The following is a 17,779-nucleotide window of genomic DNA, read 5'->3' on the forward strand; positions in this document are numbered from 1 at the left end:
AAAGGTGTTAAAAGCCAGGGATGCAAACTTAGCTTAATGCCCTTATCAAAAAATTGGTAAGAAATATCCATGAGAGTTTAGGCCAGCCTCGCACAGGTCATCAATTTAAAAATACCTTGACTCTTCATTCAACAGATACCATCATATAGAACGGTCTTTAAATTTCCAAATCACATCATTTACAGCATTAATGGGTGTGAATCTGCACTTGAAAAGTGCTATGAATGACCTTATATCCTCTCAATCAGACATGAATGTTCCTCTGTATCCCTCTTATCTCAAAATGCTGTGCCTTTGCTTCAAATTCTAAGCTTGTTTAATGAACAATATTTTTCTTTAAATTCACTTGTGAAGAATATGTTACATCAATCCATATATATCTACATACATACCTACTGCATTAAATTACACATTTATCTTTATACACGGATATTTCGTAGGTTACATAATCTATGTAATACTTATATAAACACGCACAAAATTATATTTATGTCTGTAATTATCTGTCTCTTATATGGGCACATTACTTCTCCTGACTGAACAGGCAATTACCACTGTTTCAGTTAGGGTGAGAGTTTGCTCTGCTTTTCTTGTCCTGGCATAAGTGTTAATAACACCCCCTTTCACTCTCAAAGAGTACTCTGGTTTGGATGATAAAATCACATGGACCCACTGCTGTGCAACATGGCGGTCACTAGTCATACGTGGCTACTAAACACCTGAAATGTGGCCAGTCCAAATTCAGATGTGCTGTCATTGTAAAACATACATTGAATTTTGAAGAGTTAGTATGAAAATATACAAATATTAACTCATAGTTCCAAATACTGATTCAATCTTGATATGATAATATTTTCAATTTACTCTTTTAAATAACATGCATTATTGAAATTCATTTACCTTTTTCCATATTGTTTCTAGAACATTTAAAACTACATATGTGGCTCAAATTCATGGCTTGCATTATATTTCTTTGGAACAGTGCTGTTCAAATGAGAATGTTTTCATTCTCTTTTGTTTCCAGTGAAGCTGCAATTCCTATGTCTCTGCTACACATATAACTGGAATTCATACAGAATGTCCAAATGCTCTTTAAGAATTATTACCATGACTGCTTACTTATAATTCACACCTCTACTACCTTTAGAAAAAAAAAGTACTTCGGGATTGTTTACCATTTAAAAATGTAAAAAAAAAAAAAAAAAAGGACAATTAAAATTTTAAGATTGGATTACAAGACAATTAGGAGGAGGGGAAAATGTAAATAATTACAGTAATTATGAATTAAATATAAATCTGAGCTTCCAGGTAGTCAAAGTGAAAAGAAAAAGGAAAAAAAAGAACAAGTTATTTTTTGGATGCATGCATACTGTTTTGGAGAGAGTAATTTTGTCTTAGGATTCAATAAGATAAATGTATCCCAAAGGTTCTTTCATAGTAGCAAGACTACCTAATGGGCACTGTCACTTGCTAACAATTTTTGGAAGATAAAGGATAACTTTCAGAGGAGTGTTGCTATGTGGTTATAACAGTAAGAGTTGATTCAGGTAGGTTAATCTCAGACAATCAAATTCTTTTGCTGGTGAAGATGAAAGCCATTTATATAAATAGGGAGATGACCCAGGTCTCCCATTCCAATGTAAAGCCTCTCAATCAAGGGTTAGAAGGTAGGTGTATATCCATGGATGAAGAATAAGACAAGAGCTAAAGGGTAATACTCTGTGTTTTTGATTATAGAATTAAAGACATGCACTTTGTACACTAGGCTTACAAATGGTACCATTGCCATCTGCTGTGAAACATTTAAGAACCTGATTTACATTTGGCCAGATGGAGGGCCGTCATTCTTCCTGTTTAGGGGGCTATAGAAGGAGCCTACAGTATAGTAAAGTGTGTTCTGCAAAACAAAGGGGACTCAGAAACTAATAAAACATTTGGGCAAATGTTCAATTGAGACCTTAAAGTTCTGAGAGTAAGCCATAGGAGAGATCATTTCGACTTGAAATATTTAACATTTAAAAGATGTTAACAATTATTCACTATTTCCACAAAAGGGCCTTAATGTGGTTAGTCGTCCTGAGTAAGGCATCTTCCCTGAGTCTGTTTATCCTTCAAAATTTTGTGTTTATCTAATGGAAAAACTTTTGCATTTCTCTTGGGAAAGGGTCCATGGATTTCTTCCAATTCCCAAAGGGCGCTCTAACCCCCAAATGAAGAACCAGTTCTAGCAAGCATTATATTTGGAGCTAATACTGTGGTCTAATCTTAGAAAACATCTTCAAATAACAGAATGCACTGACAAACAAGATGGAAAAATTTATTTACCTAGCATTAATCATAGTGAAATAGTATAATGTTAACTTTTGCATGAGTGACTGTGAGCTTATCCTGCTAACTATTTTACCCAAGGTGATTCATCGAGTTAATATAGCAACCAAAGGTGCAGAGAAAAAGAGGAAGGGGTGATGAAAAGGGTTGGAAATATGTTATCAAAATTTGGAACCTTGTGGCTGAATGCAGAAAAAAGAAATAATTTCCCTTAGGATGACTTCCTTAGCCTTGAGAGACTATTTAAGATATGTAACCACCAATGATCTCTATTTGCTCCTCAGATAAAGACCAATATCCTCCAGGCCCCAAGAGTCCTTGCTTTGTCTCCTATATGCCTGTTTTTGGGGCTCCATCTTTCATCTTATCTCCACCCCTCACACCTCTCTGTCCAGTATTCACATTGGCCTTCCTTCAGCTCCTTGGCAGTGGTTGTTGTTCAAGCCACCAATAACCCTGTGGTATCTGTCAGGCAGCTCAAGGCAGCTAATACGCCTAGTATCATTCTCAGCAACACTAGAGACGTTGACTATTTCTTTTATGGCTGAATGTATTTTGTAGATTTTATAGTTACTTTTTGTATCTGAATCTCAAGAAACAGGTTAAGGTAGTATCAGATTTTGTTACAAGAAATAATGCAGGTGGAGTATTCCACGGATTCACAGGAAAAAAAAAAAAAGAGTCGCGGATTCTATTAACAGCAAAATGTGTCTTTAAGTATAACATCTTCAAATAACAGAATGAAATTCTGGGCAGAAATTCCCTAGATTTGCATATTTGCATTAAAAAAACTAAATGCCTTTCTGTACTATATTCTTTATCTAAAAATTTATTTCCTGAATTTAGTCATTTCCTCGTAGAGCTGTAGGACCAATATGTGAAAGAACCATCAGGTACCTCAACTGTTCTTCCCTTCAAAATAGCTTTGAATTCCCCATCCCTTCCTGAGTTTAATACTACCTCCAAACTAACCTTATCACCTCTCCATCTCCAGTCTCCCATTATTTAAACCATTCTTTTCAAAGTATGCACATTAACCTCCATTCACTGTTTCTCAGATTAAACCTAGCCATCTTAGTCTATCATTGATGTTTATCCTAGAAACCTTTTCATCCTTGCAATCCCCCACTTTCCATGAAAAGTGTTCAGCTCATAGTAACCATGTAAAACATTCAAGTGATCTTCATTACTGTATAACTCTGATTTTCTTACATTTGCAGACATACTCTTATAATCTCTTTCTTGGGTTCCTTGGTCCCAGTTATACCTTGTTTGGCCTTCCGGATCCACTGTCCACTTCTAGAACTCAGGAGAATGCAGAGTTCTAACAGACTAGGGCTCTTTGTACTCTGCCTACTGATTAAGTTTAGCCAATGCGGAGCCCTATCCAGATTCAGATTCTAGAGGCAGGGAGGAGAGTGAAGCAGTGTGGTGATTTTTCTGGCTCCATTCTTGTGATGGCACTTGGGCTGGCTCTTAAGGCTGTCTTTACAATGCGTGTCCAACTCGCTCCTTCTAGGTTTCTGTCACTTCTCTCTCTCTACTCCTTTCTGTCCTCAGAATGGTTACAGCTCTGACACCGGGTTACTCTACTATCCCTTAAGGTTCCTCCAGACTCTAAGCACAATGATGAAATATTCTGGTAAGGAAACCTTCCTCAAATTATCCAAATTTGAGTGAACTGTCAGTTTTAAAGATGTTCCTCATATATCCAATTATATAGTACATCAGCTGCTTGTGTTTGTGTGGATTCCACTTTTTTAACATATGACTGAGTTTTGCTTTTAGCACATGAGCTGTCATAGAAAAGAGCTCCAAATTATTGGCCATTTCTCATAGGATATGTGTAGTTTCCATACTCCAAAACTGCTTCACCATTCTGCAAACTGACAAAATCAATTAGCCATGTGTAAGTACTCTAAATATATATACATATTTTTAGGATCCAGACATCATACATTATCTATTTAAACTCATTTTCTCCACTTACATTTTGATCTTTATTGTGTTTAATTTTTTTTATTCAAAGGGAATTTTTTATTAAATAATTTGCTATTCTTCTGGAAATTGCCAAGAAATTCCTATTGATCGTGATCCAAATAGGAAGAAAGAATCTTACCTTACAAATATTTAACTGGCTTTTAATTGTCGTTGGCTCTGATGTGGTGGTGGGTTGGGTTTTCAACCAGTTTTCAGCAGTAGTTGTCATCTGCTCCAATTGTTGTAGCTGATTATAGAAAGTGATGATGTTGTTCTGGTACTCCAGCCAGTTAAGTCTCTCGCTTAGCAATTGGCAGAACTCTATCCACCGGCTGTTCAGTTGTTCTGAGGCTTGTTTGATGCTGTCAGCATTAACACCCTCTAGAAAGAAGGTTTTTAAAATATATCCATTGAAGCCACACACTGCAAGACATCTGAAAACCCACTTGTCTCAAGTTTAAAAGTATTCATCATATGAAGGATTTTGAACAAATCATTTATTTACTGATAAAGAACTAGGAGTACCAACAGGATTTCTGATTACTGATTGTCCATTATTAGAGATGCATCTTATCAAGAGTATGAATGTAATAAAATAATAAATAAGGACACATAAGATGTAGAAGACTAGAATACATTTAAATAAAAACAAAAAGGGTCAAAGCTCTGAGGAGGATTGGAAGATTGATCATGGACAAAAAAATCTTTTGGAGGATTCCCAAATCATTGTTAAATATCATGTATGCTATTGAAATGTACACCGAAACACTAACATTGGTATTTTTTAAATGGTTTGGGAATTAGCTGAAATATTATTTGGATTTTAATAAAGAAGCAAAGGAGCATTTATCAAAAAGCAGTAATTCTCTGTTTCTGCTATAGAAAGGCAGAAATAAGCAGATTTTCCATGGGCCCAAAGAAGTGAAACAAGCACTAAAAAAATAATCTTTCTAATATGAAAAAGATTTTCATGTTACTTACATAACATTTACAAATGTGGAAGTTGATCTGATAATTTAAAATCATATATAACAAAACTAAAGCAGAAAAAAAAATCTATCAAAGGCAAAATGGAAACATAAGAACATCATTATCACTTTTAGCTTTCTGGAGAACCTAGTATGTGTTAGGAATTTGGTGTCTTTTAATATACATGATCTTATTTAAGTTTGTCATAATGTGCTATGTGATGACTAATGCCAATCCAAGTGTATATTATCCTATACACATCAAAAAAGAATAACAACATCATGTAATGCTATGTGTTAAAATACTCACTCTCTATGGTTAGTTGACAAAATTCCAGTTTTCTTACACACACACACACACACACAAAGCATGAATTTATATAGTAACTTCCTTAATAAATCACATTATATAAAATACTAAATATGATATGCATTTTAAAATACAGCTATGATAGCACTGATAACTTTCTTATAGCTTTTGAAATATTATTTGAATATTTCTTATTCCTACATATATCTATAGGGATCTCAAAAGGGATCATGAACTCACTGTAAGATTCTTCCTCTAGATTAAAATATCTATGGGTTAAAGTGATTTAGTGAAGACAAAGTTGTCTAAGAAAAATCTACTTTTATGAATGTTAGTTCTACTCGACTTTCTAGTAATGTAATTTGGTTAATAGGCAAGGAATTTGTTAACGAGTCTACAGACCATCTCTAGCAAACAGAAGTCCTGTGGTTTTACAAACATGCCTCCCACTCTTTTTAAAGCCTAAAAAAATAGAGATTTGAATTCAACGACTATATTATTTTACCCTTTTTTACTCTCCTCTGCTCAGATATTCTAGTTTTCATTTTGTTTTAATTATGTTATGCACCAAATCACATTTCTCAATTGATTTGAAATGTAACTCCCAACTTCACTGATTTCAAACTTTTGATAGGACATTGGAGAACACAACCTTTGCAAATATTATTAGCAACAATCTTTTCTTCCTTCTCTGGCTGATATATTTTTAAAGAAAAATAACTTTTAAAATAATGTGTAAAAACATAAAAGATGCAAGTCTCCATATGTACAACTATAAAAGGTTTGTAGAAGCTAAAAAATTCTTCTAATACTCTAATAGTTAAGGAAGCAATTGGCTTTACTGAGAAATCTGGATGTTTTGTGTGATATACTGTTTGTGATAATTTGGTTTGGAGCAGTGACCAAGAATTGTATCAAAATATGTTTGGGGGATGCCACTAAATAACTGTAGCTGCAAAACGATCATGTTTGCTACAAAGTGTAAGAGAAGAATCCAAAACTGGGTCATATGGGCATTCAGTTTGAGAAAAAAACACTATGATAAAATGCTAACATTATTGTTAGAAAACAAAAGGGAGTAATTTAAAATACACAAGGGAGAGACGTTATATTATGTTAGATAACGATTCAAAAATGTGCCATGGATATAAATGATCAGATGTTTAGAGGAAATATTTTCAGCATATGTTAAACTTGAATAAGCACTTAGAAAAGAAGACCATGTTGGTCCAATTCCAATATAGGCAGGCCAGAGATGGTAAAGTAATTTAAAGGTACTGATGAACTGATACTGCATTGAGTCTTATTTAACATTTCTCTAAATTAAAAAGAAATACACAGAAAAATACCTCACTGTCCCTGAGAGAGGTCAATCATATAAAGAGCCAGCCCTCTCAAATGAAAAAATAAAACCATAAGGTAATTTTCAATATGAATAATACATGTTAATCTAATCAGAAAAATATAAATCAAACTATAATGAACTATCAATAGGTCCTGTGGTATCTATTAAAATCTAGGGATAGAATTTAATGTGTCCTTGCTGATCATTCCCCAAAACTATCAGCTCAATATGTCAGGCCAAAAAAATGTCCACATGCTAAACATCACTGCAAAAGGAATTAAAATAAATGAGAAAAGCAAGTTTTGTACAAATCCACTATGAAATCTATAGTACTCTCTACTTATTAACATATTGATTTTTATAACTGAATAAAGGTGATTAAAATACAATAATAGGTAAAATAAGGATCTCCATATTAGGATAAATGGTGAAAGGGAACAGAAAGTTGCAGAAATTCACAGTAAGAGCTCTGGTATTAGTCAGAACTGAGTTCAAATCTCACTCCTTTTACTAAATGGGTAAATGAGGTTCAATTATTTGATCCCACTGGATCTCATTTTTCTCATCCATGAAATGAGGCTAAAACAGAATTGACCTCATAGGATACCAATGAGGATTCTGAGTTAGCAGATAGGAAGCAGTTACACAAAGCCTGACATATGCCAGGCAACCAATAAATATTAGTCAATGTTACAGCAAATAATATGTAGCCAACAACAACAACAAAAAAAGAGAGATCAGATCTTTCAAATGTTGAAATTGGTGGGGGGAAGTCTTTTTAATGACTGAAAGGGGGCATTTATAAAGAATCAATGACTAGTATTTTTAAAGTTAGTGCTCATTTTATATAATAGGACACTAATATGGGATATAGAAAGTGCTTATAGACATTTTTAAAAGAAATCGTATCAACCAGTGATAAAGTCATGAGTTTATTAGCAAAGCTTGGAGTATTTGGCCATATATCCATACTCATTTGCAATTAAAGTTATAAAGGGCAACCATGCCAAAAATTAAAAACAGAAACTTCTACGTGTCACTGGCAAAAACATGATGTTGACCACAGAGAATCAGACATCCTATTATGAAGGATTTGTATGTAAATATTGTATTACTTCATGTGTGAATATACTTCCTGCTCAACAAGAGTGTAGCCTGTCCTTCTAAACTCTAAACCCCTCTGAGAAAAAGGTCTCCACTGGCAGCATCTGATAGAGTCCCCAGCTTAGAGTAGGTAAGGGATAAATACAGTGTACTTGTGAACTCACACACGACCAAATCAATACCTTACTTCATATGAATATGAACATTAGGGGAGCAATACCCATAGACACAAAAACCCAAACCCAAACACGCACATAGTCTCTCTTGCTTCAAATTTGCTTTTGCTTAAAATACTTGGGGGAAGGATCAAAAGCACTGGTACATGAACATTATGTAATGTTTATCTCTTAAATTAAAATTATAAATGCTGTTACTTCAACTTCATGAATTAGGCATCTATTTTGAGAAAGTCTCCTAAAACTTTCGTAGAATAAATAAGGATACTGTTTCCCCAAAGAATACTGGAATGTGAATAATTTTACTATTATATGTAAATGTTTTATGTGTATTTTGTAAAATTATATGTTCCTTAACCCAACTGAAAATTTTAAATTTTATGACACTTTTTAAGTGTGAATATCTGCAAATTTTTAAGTATCAATCATGTGAGCATCTTTTTTTTCTAATTTTTTGCTAGTTACTTAAGAATACAAACACTAACTCACCAGGCATTATGAACAATACTTATGGAAGCCATTTTGTAGTAGTACATTAGAATCTCAGGGATAATGGATCATAATCTATTCACATCTCATATTCTAAACAACCCCTGAAATAGTCCATGAATAAATATATTGCACCCAGAGGAAATGGATCATGACTTCAAGTGCATCCATTAATTTTATTACTTGTGTACAGTGCATAACAGACTGTTAGAATAATTTTAATTGTGCACCACCTTCCATGCAAATACTTCAGAACTGCCACTTAAAGTGAAATATTCCTCACCAAGTATATTCATCATTAGCCATGAAGCCAGAGTAGAATAACACAAAACCTGTGTTTAGAATGAAAACTCAAAATAAAGTTTTAATAAATAGTGTCTGATTTTTATTGCATATTAGGTGAGGGTCATTATAAGCCCATTTGGCATCTAATACAATAGCCTAAAATGTAATAGAAATTTACTAAGTCCATGAAAATAAGGCCTGAGGATTGTAGACTAAGTTCTAGAGGTCTTTTCGACCACACTAACTTTTATACAATTGATTTTTTAAAATAATAGTTTTTAAAAGTTAATAGGTTTATATAAAATATATACCCCTAGTGAATATAATACATGAATTTACTAAAAGAGCTTTTTTAAACTTTTATTTATAAACATCATTGAATTATGAGAGACAAAGGCCAGATTCCTACTCATATTTGTTTTTGTGAGTAATTTCCTCTAACAGTGACAACTATGACCTTCTCCCCCTCTCTCTCTCCCTCTCTCTCTCTCTCTCACACATACACACACACAAGCACAAAGTTTTTTCCTTTGGAGACTGGAGTCAAAGAATGATGTGTCTGTCAATTAACAACATTTATTGAGTGTGAACTCTGTGTAGACCATTATCCCCAAGTGTCACATGGAGAAATAGGAGACATAAATCAAATTGCCCAGAACTGAGGAGAGAGTAAAAGAAGAGGAACTGAGTCCAACTGTGGGGAAATCTCACTTACTATGGAGGGGCTGGACAACTGCAAATAGTACTATTTCCATGCCCCACTGTTAGTTATACAGACCAGTTGCAAAATGTCTTCCCATTAAAATATATAATTAGAAGAGTTACTGCCACTAAAAATCCTTCACAATGATGTGAAGAGAAGATGAGAGGTTTGGCTTTGAGGTGAGCCAAACTGACTATAATCCCTGTCCTTACCAATCTGACAAAATTTGGTTGCCCAAACTCAAATAGTACCACTCATGTGAAGTACTTAATGAGCTATAAACCGAAATACTAAAAATGCAGTTACACAGTTAATATTATACATAAGAGGAGTCCTTGTCTGTGTTATCAGTCTGTACTATTTAATTACAATCTTTAGCAGACTTACTATTAGGTATTACCTTAAACACTATAATCTAACACTCGAGGGATGATGGTTTTGAGGCATTCTTCTAGTTTAATATACTAATAATTACTACTTTTATTTAAACATTTCCTTAATGTGATTGTCTTCAGATTCTTAATTAACATAGAGGAAACTACAATTAGAAATTGAAAGGGAAGCACAGTTTAATGTAGAAAACATCACCAGCCCTATTAGATAATTATACTATCTCCTCTGAAAATTGTGGTGAAACAATTTTATAGCTTAAAGAAGGGGGAAATGAGCTATGCATATATATGCTTCCAAATAAATGTTTGATACTATTTTTTTTTTAAAGATTTTATTTATTTGACAGAGAGAGACACAGTGAGAGAGGGAACATAAGCAGGGGGAGTGGGAGAGGGAGAAGCAGGCTTCCTGCTGAGCAGGGAGCCCAATGTGGGGCTTGATCCCAGGACCCTGGGACCATGACCTGAGCCGAAGGCAGATGCCCAACCAACTGAGCCACCCAGGCACCCCGATACAACTATTCTCTTGGTAATTTTAATATTAATAAAGGAAAACAATTTATCTAAACCAGGTCTTTTTTTATACCTGACTGATAAGGAGACTATCTATAGATGCAAGAATGTTATTTTACAAACAAAATTAAGAATAAAGTATAATCTAAATAGATAAAAATAAAGCAAATTATTAGATATAAAAATACTCTAGATTGTCCTGAAATTCCATAATCTCATACACTGAAAATCTTTTGCTTTGAAGTAAGCAGATCAGTTAAAAACCATCTGGCATAAAATCTCAGGAAATTAAGATTCATTAATGAACAATCAGAGTAATGATATAGTAGCCAGATTGTTTACCATAGTTGTGAAATTATCTAAAATTTTAATTATACCATTTTTGTGTTTAAATAAAAAATTATAAAAACAAACCTTAGAGAAGGTTATGTTGTATCCTTTAAAAAAAAAAAAAGAAGTAAGTACAAATTTGGAAATTCCCCCTTCTCGGCATAACACAGCTACAGGAAAGAAAATTAGATCACTAGGTACCCAATCTAGTCTCCCACTTACTCTCATTAAAATTCTAGAAAGCCAACAATTTCTTGAGATTAAAGTTCTTATTCCCATCTTATATAGTAACAATAAGCTTCATAAAAATTATATTTGTGAAAAATTTCTCTAAGAATTTCCTTCCACTGTCCACCACTCTCAAACTACCCCCATACTTATCCAATCAAATGATGTTGACAGGAATCACTTCAAAAAGGACACGGTTAATGAATAGATAAATCAGTTCATTATACCAAAATCCATGTTAAAAACTTATAAACATGATTTTTAAGCTAACATGCTCTCTGTTAGCAGCACTGTAGCCTCTTTATTTAGCCTACCAGGATCATCAAGATCACTTACATGCTTGCACAAGAACTGGGGCATCCAAAAGGAAAATGTTCATGTAAAACTTTGAAGTATGCAAGTAATTGAAGCAACCCCCTTTTTTGGTTATAAAAAAGGTTCCAAATAGGGGTGCCTGGGTGGCTCAGTTGGTTAAACATTGGTCTTTGGCTCAGGTCATGATCCCATTGGGCTACCCGCTCAGCAGGGAGTCTGCTTCTCCCTATGCCCCTCCCCCTGCTTGTGGTGGCTCTCTCTCTCTCTCTCTCTCTCTCTCTCAAATAAATCTTTTTTTAAAAAAAGATTCCAAATAAATTAATATGAGTCTCTTACTGATTCTGTGCATATTTTCCAAATATCATTCTACTATGAAACTCACAGTATAATTAATACTAAAATTCACAATGTATTTAATGTTAACTGTACTTGGGCGCCTGGGTGGCTCAGTTGGTTAAGCGACTGCCTTCGACTCAGGTCATGATCCTGGAGTCCCGGGATCGAGTCCCGCATCGGGCTCCCTGCTCGGCAGGGAGTCTGCTTCTCCCGCTGACCCTCCTCCCTCTCATGCTCTCTGTCTCTCATTCTCTCTGTCTCAAATAAATAAATAAAATCTTAAAAAAAAAAAAAAAAAAAAAAAACTTAAAAAAAAAAAATGTTAACTGTACTTTAATATTCTGTAAGTCTTTCCATTTGATAAAGTAGAGTCAAAATGAAAATTGTCTTTAAACTGATCCTAACTTCTATGCAACTCTGTTATGAGAGTGTTTTCAGGACCTAAGACTGATTTTTTTTGGGGGGGGGGGATTTTTGGTAATTTTTTTTATTTTTATACTGTGAACATATATCTTAATATTATAGCAATTTGAGCTAGTTTTTTCCCCTTTACATACATTCAAGAGAGATTCATTTAGAGACTCATTACAAAAGTTAAAATTATTATTACACTTAGCAAATACTTTTTCTTTTTTGGGGGGGTTTATTTTGGGAATTCTGTCTTTTTTTAATTTTATTATGTTAATCACCATACATTATATCATTAGTTTTTGATGTAGTGTTCCATGATTCATTGTTTGTGTATAACACCCAGTGCTCCATTTAGTACGTGCCTTCTTTAATACCCATCACCAGGCTAACACATCTCCCACCTCCCTCCCCTCTGGAACCCTCAGTTTGTTTCTCAGAGTCCACAGTCTCTCATGGTTCGTCTCCCCCTCCAATTCCCCCCATTCATTTTTCCCTTCCTACTATCTTCTTCTCATTTTTTAACATATAATGTATTATTTGTTTCAGAGGTACAGGTCTGTGAATCAACAGTCTTACAAAATTCACAGCACTCACCATAGCACATACCCTCCCCAATGTCTATCAGCCAGCCACCCCATCCCTCCCACCCGCCACCACTCCAGCAACACTCAGTTTGTTTCCTGAGATTAAGAATTCCTCATATCAGTGAGATCATATGATACATGTCTTTCTCTGATTGACTTATTTCACTTAGCATAATACCCTCCAGTTCCATCCATGTCATTGAAAATGTCAAGGATTTCAGGTTTTTTTTGATGGCTGCATAATATTCCAGTGTATATATATACCACATCTTCTTTAGCCATTCATCTGTCCATGGACATTTTGGCTCTTTCCATACTTTGGCTATTATGGACATTGCTGCTATAAACATTGGGTGCACGTACCCCATCAGATCACTACATTTGTATCTTTGGGGTAAATACCCAGTAGTGCAATTGCTGGGACATAGGGTAGGTCTATTTTCAACTTTTTGAGGAACGTCCATGTTGTTTTCCAGAGTGGCTGCACAAGCTTGCATTCCCACCAACAGTGTAGGAGGGTTCCCCTTTCTCCGCATCCCCGCCAACATCTGTCATTTCCTGACTTGTTAATTTTAACCATTCTGACTGGTGTGAGGTGGTATCTCATTGAGGTTTTGATTTGGATTTCCCTGAGGCTGAGCGATGTTGAGCACTTTTTCGTGTATCTCCTGGCCATTTGGATGTCTTCTTTGTAGAAATGTCTGTTCATGTCTTCTGCCCATTTCTTGATTGGATCATTTGTTCTTTGGGTGTTGAGTTTAAGAAGTTCTTTATACATTTTGGATACTAGCCCTTTATCTGATATGTGATTTGCAAAAATCTTCTCCCATTCTGTCGGTTGTCTTTTGGTTTTGTTGACTGTTTCCTTTGCTGTGCAAAAGCTTTTTATCTTGATGAAGTCCCAATAGTTCATTTTTGCCATTGCTTCCCTTGCCTTTGCAAAGGTTTCTTGGAAGAATTTGCTGCAGCTGAGGTCGAAGAGGTTGCTGCCTGTGTTCTCCTCTAGGATTTTGATGGATTCCTGTCTCACATTTAGGTCTTTCATCCATTTTGAGTCTATTTTTGTGCGTGGTGTAAGGAAATGGTCCAGTTTCATTCTTCTTCATGTGGCTGTCCAATTTTCCCAACACCATTTGTTGAAGAGACTGTCTTTTTTCCACTGGACATTCTTTCCTGCTTTGTCAAAGATTAGTTGAGCATAGAGTTGAGGGTCCATTTCTGGGCTCTCTATGCTGTTCCATTGATCTATGTGTCTGTTATTGTGCCAGTACCATACTGTCTTGAAGATTACAGCTTTGTAATAGAGCTTGAGGTATGGAATTGTGACGCCACCAGCTCTGCTTTTCTTTTTCAACATTCCTCTGGCTATACAGGGTCTTTTCTGGTTCCATACAAATTTTAGGATTATTTGTTCCATCTCATTGAAAGAAGTTGATGGTATTTTGATACGGATTGCATTAGATGTATAGATTGCTCTAGGTAGAATTGACATCTTCACAATATTTGTCCTTCATTCCATGAGCATGAGCATTTTTCCATTTCTTTGTGTCTTCCTCAATTCCTTTCATGAGTATTTTATAGTTTTCTGTGTATAGATTCTTTGCCTCTTTGGTTAGATTTATTCCTAGGTATCTTATGATTTTGGGTGCAATTATAAATGGGATTGACTCCTTAATTTCTCTTTCTTCTGTCTTGTTGTTGGTGTATAGGAATGTCACTGATTTCTGTGCATTGATTTTATATCCTGCCACTCTACTGAATTCCTGTATGAGTTCTAGCAGTTTGGGATGGAGTCTTTTGGGTTTGCCACATAAAGTATCATACCATGTGCAAAGAGTGAGAGTTTGACTTCTTCTTTGCCAATTCGGATGAGGTTTTATTTCTTTTTGTTGTCTGATTGCTGTGGCTAGGACTTCTAATACTATGTTGAATAGCAGTGGTGAAAGTGGACATCCCTGCCGCGTTCCTGACCTTAGGGGGAAAGCTCTCAGTTTTTCCTCATTGAGAATGATATTTGCTGTGGGTTTTTCATAGATGGCTTTTATGATATTGAGGTATGTACCCTCTATCCCTATACTCTGAAGAGTTTTGATCAAGAAAGGATGCTGTACTTTGTCAAATGCTTTTTCTGCATCTATTGAGAGGATTGTATGGTTCTTGTTCTTTCGTTAATTTATTGTATCACGTTGATTGATTTGCGGATGTTGAACCAACCTTGCAGCCCAGGGATAAATCCCACTTAGTCGTGGCAAATAATCCTTTTAATGTATTTTTGGATCCTATTGGCTAGTGTTCTGGTGAGAATTTTTGCATCCATGGTCATCAGGGATATTGGTCTGTAAATCTCCTTTTTGATGGGGTCTTTGTCTGGTTTGGGGATCAAGGTAATGCTGGCCTCATAAAATGAGTTTGGAGGTTTTCCTTCCATTTCTATTTTTTGGAACAGTTTCAGAAGAGTAGGTATTAATTCTTCTTGAAATGTTTGACAGAATTCCCCTGGGAAGCCATCTGGCCTTGGGCTTTTTGGGGGGGGGAATTTTTGATAACTGCTTCAATTTCCTTAGTGGTTATGGGTCTGTTCAGGTTTTCTATTTCTTCCTGATTCAGTTTTGGTAGTTTATACATCTCTAGGAATGTATCCATTTCTTCCAGATTATCTAATTTGTTGGCATATAGTTGCTCCTAATATGTTCTTATAATCGTTTGTATTTCTTTGGTGTTGGTTGTGATCTCTCCTCTTTCATTCATGATTTTAGTTATTTAGGTCCTTTCTCTTTTCTTTTTGATAGGTCTGGCCACAGGTTTATCAATCTTGTTAATTCTTTCAAAGAACCAGCTCCTAGTTTCGTTGAGGTGTTCTACTGGTCTTTTGGTTTCTATTTCATTGATTTCTGCACGGATCTTTATTATTTCTCTTCTCCTGCTGGGTTTAGGTTTATTCGCTGTTCTTTCTCCACCTCCTTTAGGTATAGAGTTAGGTTGTGTATTTGAGACCTTTCTTGTTTCTTGAGAAAGGCTTGTATTGTTATATACTTTCCTCTTAGGACTGCCTTTGCTGCATCCCAAAGATTTTGAACAGTTGTGCTTTCATTTTCATTTGTTTCCATGAATTTTTTTAAATTCTTCTTTAATTTCCTGGTTGACCCATTCATTCTTTAGTAGGATGCTTTTAGCCTCCATGTATTTGAGTTCTTTCCGACTTTCCTCTTGTTATTGAGTTCTAGTTTCAAAGCAGGAAATGATCCCAATCTTTTGGTACCAATTGAGACCTGATTTGTGACCTAGGATGTGATCCATTCTGGAGACTGTTCCATGGGCACTAGAGAAGAATGTGTATTCTGTTTCTTTGGGATAGAATGTTCTGAATATATCTGTGAAGTTCATCTGGTCCAGTGTCATTTAAAGCCTTTATTTCCTTGTTGATCTTTTGCTTAGATGATCTGTCCATTTCAGTGAGGGGGGTTCCAAAGTCCCCTACTACTATTGTAGTGTTGTCAATGTGTTTCTTTGCTTTTGTTATTAATTGCCTTATATAATTGGCTGCTCCCATGTTAGGGGCATAGATATTTACAATTGTTAGATCTTCTTGTGGGATAGACCCTTTAAGTATGATATAGTGTCCTTCCTCATCTCTTATTATACTCTTTGGTTTAACATCTAATTTGTCTGATATTAGGATTGCCATCCCAGCTTTCTTTTGGTGTCCATTAGCATGGTAAATGGTTTTCCACCCCCTCACTTTCAATCTGGGGGTGTCTTTGGGTCTAAAATGAGTCTCTTGCAGACAGCATATCGACTGGTCTTGTTTTTTTTTAATCCAATCTGATACCCTGTGTCTTTTGATTGGGGCATTTAGCTCATTTACATTCAGGGTAACTATTGAAAGGTATGAATTTAGTGCCATTGTATTGCCTGTAAGGTGACTGTTACTGTATATTGTCTGTGTTCCTTTCTGGTCTATGTTGCTTTTAGGCTCTCTCTTTGCTTAGAGGACCCCTTTCAATTTTTCTTGTAGGACTGGCTTTGTGTTTGCAAATTCCTTTAGTTTTTGTTTGTCCTGGAAGTTTTTTTATCTCTCCTTCTATTTTTCAATGACAGCCCAGCTGGATATAGTATTCTTGGCTGATTATTTTTCTCATTTAGTGCTCTGAATATATCCTGCCAGTCCTATCTGGCCTGCCAGGTCTCTGTGGATAGGTCTGTTGCCAATCTAATGTTTCTACCCTTGTAGGTTATGTATCTCTTGTCCCGAGCTGCTTTCAGGATTTTCTTTTTGTCTCTGAGACTCATAAGTTTTACTATTAGATGTCGGGGTGTTGACCTATTTTTATTGATTTTGAGAGGGGTTCTCTGTGCCTCCTGGATTTTCATGCCTGTTTCCTTCCCCAAATTAGAGAAGTTCTCTGCTATAATTTGCTCCAATATACCTTCTGCCCCTCTCTTTCTTCTTCTTCTGGGATCCCAATTATTTTAATATTGTTTAGTCTTATGGTATCGCTTATCTCTCGAATTCTGCCCTCGTGATCCAGTAGTTGTTTATCTCTCTTTTTCTCAGCTTCTTTATTTTCCATCATTTTGTCTTCTCTATCACTGATTCTCTCTTCTGCCTCATTTATCCTAGCAGTTAGAGCATCCATTTTTTATTGCACCTCAATAATAGCCTTTTCGATTTTGACTTGGTTAGATTTTAGTTCTTTTATTTTTCCAGAAAGGGTTTCTCTAATACCGTCCATGCTTTTTTCAAGCCCAGCTAGTATCTTTAAAATTGTCATTCTGAACTCTATTTCCGACATCTTACTAATGTCCATATTGATTAGGTCCCTGCAGTCAGTACTGCCTCTTGTTCTTTTTTTTTTGAGGTGATTTTTTTCTATCTTGTCATTTTGTCCAGAGGAGAACAGATGAATGAGAGAACAAAATGCTAACAGGGTAACAACAACCCCAGAAAAATATAAACTAAACAAACCAGAAAAGACCTGAAA

The 17,779-nt window shown here is 35.3% G+C and overlaps 1 protein-coding gene across 9 annotated transcripts in view; it reads right to left on the bottom strand.

Annotated features, from left to right (window-relative positions):
• Positions 1–17,779, bottom strand: part of DMD (dystrophin) — a 1,717,438-nt gene that overhangs the window by 1,353,437 nt on the left and 346,222 nt on the right. For all 9 annotated transcript variants that reach the window (XM_035001266.1, XM_035001277.1, XM_035001248.1 and 6 more), the window contains one exon: positions 4,448–4,689. In XM_035001266.1, coding sequence (XP_034857157.1) covers positions 4,448–4,689 — 242 coding nt within the window. The remainder of the gene's footprint in view (positions 1–4,447; positions 4,690–17,779) is intronic.

Source organism: Mirounga leonina, unplaced genomic scaffold (genome assembly GCF_011800145.1).
Source record: "Mirounga leonina isolate KUSES-001 unplaced genomic scaffold, KU_Mleo_1.0 Mir_101595, whole genome shotgun sequence".
In the NCBI taxonomy this organism is placed as follows: domain Eukaryota; kingdom Metazoa; phylum Chordata; class Mammalia; order Carnivora; family Phocidae; genus Mirounga; species Mirounga leonina.